This window comes from Tachysurus vachellii, chromosome 17, assembly GCF_030014155.1.
Source record: "Tachysurus vachellii isolate PV-2020 chromosome 17, HZAU_Pvac_v1, whole genome shotgun sequence".
NCBI lineage: Eukaryota > Metazoa > Chordata > Actinopteri > Siluriformes > Bagridae > Tachysurus > Tachysurus vachellii.
In genome coordinates, this window is record NC_083476.1 from 1,070,001 (window position 1) to 1,077,500 (window position 7,500).

Below are 7,500 nucleotides of genomic sequence, written 5' to 3' on the forward strand. Positions count from 1 at the left end.
TTTTTTGTAAACATGTGGTCACATCCTGATAAAGCTCTATACATGTAAACACACACACACACATACACACACACACACACACACACACACACACACAGATGCTGGCCCTGTGCTGAAAACGTGACACTCATTAAGACATTGTGACTCCATCAGTTGTCGTCCATAACTGCTGATGTTGTGTTGTGTTGTGTTGTGTTGAGTTGTGTTGTGTTGAGTTGTGTTGAGGGACTTGAACCCGTATTGCTTTCTAACCTTGTGTTTATACATAAACACAACAATCAATAACGCAAACAACTAAACTGCGGGAAAACAAATTAGACGCCTTAAAAAGAATAAAAAGCAGAAGACCTGGGTGTTTTGGGAGTGTGTTTGAATATCCTAGGGCTGTGTGTGTGTGTGTGTGTGTGTGTGTGTGTGTGTTTTATTATATTTCCACTAACACCTCGGGGTGCTGTGTGTTGTATAAAGATGCTCTCTGGTGACTAGTCATTAAAGTCTTTTTACTTTTTATTCATCAGCCTTTTATTACACACAAGTTTATCGTTTCTATAGCAACAGGACGTGTACAGTGCACAGCTCCATTGATAATAAACTGGATAAAAAATGTTGAAATGGTAAATTGACATGATTTATTATCGTGTGTTGAAGGAGTCTCCAGTGTGAGACCCTGTGCACCAGAGGAGTTTACACCAGGGGGGTCACGGTGTCTTAGTGTTAGCACGTTCGCCTCACACCTCCAGGGTTGGGGGTTCGATTCCCGCCTCCACCTTGTGTGTGTGGAGTTTGCATGTTCTCCCCGTGCCTCGGGGGTTTCCTCCGGGTACTCCGGTTTCCTCCCCCGGTCCAAAGACATGCATGGTAGGTTGATTGGCATCTCTGGAAAATTGTCCGTAGTGTGTGATTGTGTGAGTGAATGAGAGTGTGTGTGTGTGCGCCCTGTGATGGGTTGGCACTCCGTCCAGGGTGTATCCTGCCTTGATGCCCGATGACGCCTGAGATAGGCACAGGCTCCCCGTGACCCGAGGTAGTTCGGATAAGCGGTAGAAGATGAATGAGATGAGAGTGAATTTACACCAGACGAGTTTTTACTTCTTTGTGTTTCTTCTTTTGTCTTAACTTGAAGAGACGCTGCCGATGGAGCCACTAGCTGCTATAACGGACGTGACAACAGGAATCTGAATATAAACAGATAAAATACGATGTGTTTATTTTTATTGTTGGCAAACTGTCATCTTGTAAGAAAAGAAACGCTTGTGAACAAGAGCAGTGACTGACTTCATCACAACATCACCTTGTGTTTGTTTTAATCTCTTTACTGAGTCACATTTCACTTCACCTGCACATGCAAATGAGGCGTCATTATGTAATTCAGTGCAGGTGTGTGTGAGTTTACTACACACACCAGTGTGTGTGTGTGTCCGTTTGTGTGTGAGGTATCAACTAGAGCGTTAAATTTTCCATCACTATATTTTTTTTCCAGAAATTGCCATGCAAACAAAAAACATGTGAATCAAACAGCGTGAAGCTCAGATCAGAAACATTCAACTAAAGCTATTTCATATTACATCTATCTATCTATCTATCTATCTATCTATCTATCTATCTATCTATCTATCTATCTATCTATCTATCTGTCTGTCTGTCTGTCTGTCTGTCTGTCTGTCTGTCTATCTATCTATCTATCTATCTATGTACCTATTATTATTATTATTATTATTACTCACCTAAACGTGAACACAGAGTTAAAGTGTGATTGTTGTGTGATGTTTACGATTCCTTTAACCTGCAGATTGGATTCTGTGAACTGCAGGTCGTGTGACGCCCCCTGCAGGCTGCAGGGACAAAAACCTGAGACAATAGTTTTAATTTCAGAATTCCCCCAAAAATTGACAAAAGAAAATGTCAATAAACAAACAGCTATAATGTGAAAATATTGGAGGTGACGTAAAGGTGACGTAAAGGTGATGTAAAGGTGACAACAGTTGTGTGAGTTCCTTTTTTTTTATTTATAGCCTTTATATTTACTCACTGTACATATGTTTACATATATATCTATACCTATATTACATCCTGTACATATACTACATATCTATCTATCTATCTATCTATCTATCTATCTATCTATCTATCTATCTATCTATCTGTCTATCTATCTATCTATTTTTCTTGTTTGAATTTTATTTTTAATCCTCTGTTTGTTGTCTGTTTTTCTTTATTCTTTATATCTTTATCTTTTCTTTCTCATTCTTTTTTTTTTATCTCTCTCATCTTTTATCTCGCCTTTTTCTCCTCACTTCTTTTCATTTGATCATTTCCCTTTCCGTCTTGTCATAAAGATTTTAAATCTCTTTTTTTCTCCTTAGCCAAGCATCGTTTTTTTTTTTGTTTTTTTTTATTTAATTTAATTTTTTTATTTTTTCCCCATTTTTAGGTTTTCCTTTAATTATTAAATTCTTAAAAATGTAAAAATTCGCTTGTAATCTTGTTAATAATTTGTAAAGAGAAAACATGTAAATGTTCTTACAGACAGTGACATTCAGAGACATTTAATGTGTATCATCTCACTATTTATTATGACCTGCACACACAAGGGGTGCCATTACTTTATCTACACACTGCTGTTCTAAATCAGTCTTCATATCATCTTACAGTATAAAGTTTACATTTAGTCCCACAGCAATAAGGGCATCTTTATAACACCGACTAAATATTTCATGTATATTTCACATTAAATAATAAATAATCTGCTCTCAGCTGACTGTGTAAAGTTATTTCAGGCCCGAGAATCTAATTATGATGTTTATTTAATTAGTTCATTAATCTTCATGTACAGCGTCATCTATATTTTCCCAACGAGTCCACAAGAGGGCGCTGTCTCACCATGTTCTTTCAGCTGAACGTCATCTGCTGTACAGTAGATTTATTTATGGTTTAACTCTATAGGTTTAACTCTAATGTACTCAACGCTGTTAAGAAAACAAAATAAAATCTTATAGGATTTAATTTTATATATCATTTAATACATTAAATAAAGAAATTCAATTATTCAAGCTAAGGGGGGCACAGTGGCTTAGTGGTTAGCACGTTGGCCTCACACCTCCAGGGTTGGGGGTTCGATTCCCGCCTCCACCTTGTGTGTGTGGAGTTTGCATGTTCTCCCCGTGCCACGGGGGTTTTCTCCGGGTACTCCGGTTTCCTCCCCCGGTCCAAAGACATGGTAGGTTGATTGGCATCTCTGGAAAATTGTCCGTAGTGTGTGAGTGTGTGAGTGAATGAGAGTGTGTGTGTGTGTGCCCTGCGATGGGTTGGCACTCCATCCAGGGTGTATCCTGCCTTGATGCCCGATGACGCCTGAGTTAGGCACAGGCTCCCCGTGACCCGAGGTAGTTCGGATAAGTGGTAGAAGATGAGAGAGAATTATTCAAGCTGAGTTTCTGAATGTTAAAGTCTTGTTTAATAATATTTAATAAAAAGTTTCTCACATTAGATATGATACTGCAGCAGATCTTTAATGTTTTTATATTTCTCACACGAATGCTTTATGTTTTTCCCTCCTATATGTTTAATCTGATCATCACGCAGCACTGAAACATGTTTTTCTCTTCATTTCTAAAAGCTGCTTAAAGAAATCAGCCTCTCCACACAAACAGTATTGTGTTCCATCATCAACAAACATGTTCTCACGGTAAATAAAGTACTTTTATAATCACACAAACATTTCAGAGTAAACATTTTGAAATCACTTGATGTTAAAGAGCTTGAAAGCCACTTCAGGTTGATTATGTGACTCAGTGTGTGGTCTCTAAACCTCAAACAGCCATCAAAACACTTCTGATTTTTATTCATTCAGAAACACGACGGGAGTCGAATGCAGCAGCAACCAGTGAGCGAGCGTCAGGGGGAGAGTTCCATTAAAAACAAGAAGAAAACTTAAGCAGAAGAACCAACACTCTCCATCAAACACACACACACAAACACACACACACACACTCCATAACTCACATATCAGCACTCTCCATCAAACACACACACACACACACACACTCCATAACACACATATCAGCACTCTCCATCAAACACACACACTCTATCCATCACACACACACACACACACACACACACACACACACACACACTATCCATCACACACATACACACACACACACAAACACTATCCATCACACACACACACCAACACTATCCATCACACACACACACACACACACACACACACACACACACACACACACACACACACACACTATCCATCACACACACACACACACACCAACACTATCCATCACACACACACACACACACACACACACACACACACACACACACACTCCATAACACACATATCAGCACTCTCCATCAAACACACACACTCTATCCATCACACACACACACACACACACACACACACACACACAAACACTATCCATCACACACACACACACCAACACTATCCATCACACACACACACACACACACTATCCATCACACACACACACACACACACCAACACTATCCATCACACACACACACACACACACACACACACACACACACACACACTCCATAACACACATATCAGCACTCTCCATCAAACACACACACTCTATCCATCACACACACACACACACACACACACACACACACACACACACACACTCACACTATCCATCACACACACACACACACACACACCAACACTATCCATCACACACACACACACACCAACACTATCCATCAGACACACACACACACACACACACACCAACACTATCCATCACACACACGCACTATCCATCACACACACACACACCAACACTATCCATCACACACACACACAAACACTATCCATCACACACACACACACCAACACTCTCCATCACACACACACCATCACATTCACAGCTCTGATGTTTTATTCCAGTGTGCTGCATGTTCATACTTTAGCTGAGCTCAGGAGCTGATATGGTTTCTCAATCAGCACAGTAAGAACCCAACCTAGAGCCACAGTGAGGACCAAGTGAGTGAGGAACAGATACAACTGCAGAAAGAGAGAGAGAGAGAGAGAGAGAGAGGGAGAGAGAGAGAGAGAGAGAGAGAGAGAATTATGTTCATGTCCCAACACTGTCTGTAAAGGAATCAGGTGTTTGTTACCTTAGATGAGACAACTGAATGTGATTACACCTGAAGGAGCTCTGCAACATGTTATATCTACACATGTAGAAATAAATAAATCACAAAATAAAATATCAATTAAATGTAATCATTTTAAAGTAAAAAATAAAATAAAATAAATAAATCAGGAAAATTACACATCAAAATAAATCAATAAATAAATTATTTGAAAAGAAATGAATGTAACTAACACAATGTGAAAAATTAAATCAGGAGTGAAGTTTGTGTGACTCGGATAAGCGGTAGAAGATGAGTGAGTGAAGTTTGTGTGACTTTTCTGTACAGTATTAAATAAAGTTAAATTGTGGACACTTACGAGGTTGAGGTCTGTGTAGTGGATGAGTGTCTCCTGTCTGGAGTTATAGAGTAAAATGAGAAGAGGATGAACGAGGTAGCAGGCAAAGCTGATGTTGGACAGAGGAACCCACACGTGCATGGACAAGAACTTATTCACAAAACCTACACACACACACACACACACACACACACACACACACACACACACACACACACACACACACACATAGAAGTATGCTGATTGTAGATTAGTTTACTTTCATTAAATTTGCACTACTTTTTCTCAGTTCGTACCTCCGTATCCTTCCTCACAGGCGAGGATGACCCAGGTTACAGCGAGAGCCCACAGTGAGCGGTGGAGCCCCTGATACACAGCATGACCCGGTGACCCCTGACCCCTCAGAGCATAAGCCGAGCCCACGATCACGGCCATGATGGACAGAGAGACGAGCCAACCAGCAGCCGCCTGCCACTGAGGAGAAAGTCAGACATCCAGACACAGGACGTGTTTACAGACATAGGACGTGATCACAGATATAGGACGTGTTTACAGACACAGGGTGCGATCACAGATACAGGACGTGTTTACAGACACAGGACGTGTTTACAGACACAGGACGTGTTTACAGATACAGGGCGTGTTTACAGATACAGGGCGTGTTTACAGACACAGGGCATGTTTACAGATACAGGGTGTGTTTACAGACACAGGGCATGTTTACAGATACAGGACGTGTTTACAGACACAGGACGTGTTTACAGATACAGGGCGTGTTTACAGACACAGGACGTGTTTACAGACACAGGGCATGTTTACAGATACAGGACGTGTTTACAGACACAGGACGTGTTTACAGACACAGGACGTGTTTACAGACACAGGGCGTGTTTACAGACACAAGACGTGTTTACAGACACAGGACGTGTTTACAGACACAGGACGTGTTTACAGACACAGGACGTGTTTACAGACACAGGACGTGTTTACAGACACAGGACGTGTTTACAGACACAAGACGTTTTTACAGACACAGGACGTGTTTACAGACACAAGACGTGTTTACAGACACAGGGCGTGTTTACAGACACAGGACGTGTTTACAGACACAGGACGTGTTTACAGACACAAGACGTTTTTACAGACACAGGACGTTTTTACAGACACAGGACGTGTTTACAGACACAAGACGTGTTTACAGACACAGGGCGTGTTTACAGACACAGGACGTGTTTACAGACACAGGACGTGTTTACAGACACAGGACGTGTTTACAGACACAAGACGTGTTTTCAGACACAGGACGTGTTTACAGACACAAGACGTGTTTACAGACACAGGACGTGTTTACAGACACAAGACGTGTTTACAGACACAGGACGTGTTTACAGACACAGGGCGTGTTTACAGACACAAGACGTGTTTACAGACACAGGACGTGTTTACAGACACAGGACGTGTTTACAGACACAGGACGTGTTTACAGACACAGGACGTGTTTACAGACACAGGACGTGTTTACAGACACAGGACGTGTTTACAGACACAGGACGTGTTTACAGACACAGGACCTTTTCACCTTTTCACCTTTTCACACAATTTTCACACCTCTCTTTATATATTATTCTTTGTTAATGAAATTCCTCTTCACGTTCAGTCTCATGTTACAGACTGGAGACAGTTTAAGTGTTCGTTACCTGATGCTTTATAAGATCTTCCTTCTTGGTCAGTATATAAATTCCTGCCAGGATGCCGAGCACGTACGGACCGTATCTGGTGTACGGCTTGTTGTAGTAATATTCAAAGTAGCTTTCATAATCACTGACACACAAAAACAAACAAACAAACAAACAAGGGATCACAATAAAGAGGCGCAGTGTTTAGCTGAACACTGACCTGAACAAACAGCATGCTGTGACATAAACCAGGTTTTCTCTTCAGCACAAGAGTTCAAGTTCCAATTGTTTCTCCAATAAACAGCGATATTTGAGAGGTAACTAATTCTACAGCAAGTT

General features: G+C 40.9%; 1 protein-coding gene across 1 annotated transcript in view; it reads right to left on the minus strand.

The window, feature by feature from the left end:
- Positions 1-4,826: 4,826 nt before the first annotated feature.
- The window catches only part of oacyl (O-acyltransferase like), a 10,563-nt gene continuing 7,889 nt past the window's right edge, over positions 4,827-7,500 (minus strand). Inside the window, exons 13-16 of the mRNA XM_060891542.1 lie at positions 7,183-7,306; positions 5,782-5,959; positions 5,507-5,649; positions 4,827-5,056 (exon numbers count right to left, since the gene is read on the minus strand). Coding sequence (XP_060747525.1) covers positions 4,952-5,056; positions 5,507-5,649; positions 5,782-5,959; positions 7,183-7,306 — 550 coding nt within the window. The 3' untranslated portion in view covers positions 4,827-4,951. The remainder of the gene's footprint in view (positions 5,057-5,506; positions 5,650-5,781; positions 5,960-7,182; positions 7,307-7,500) is intronic.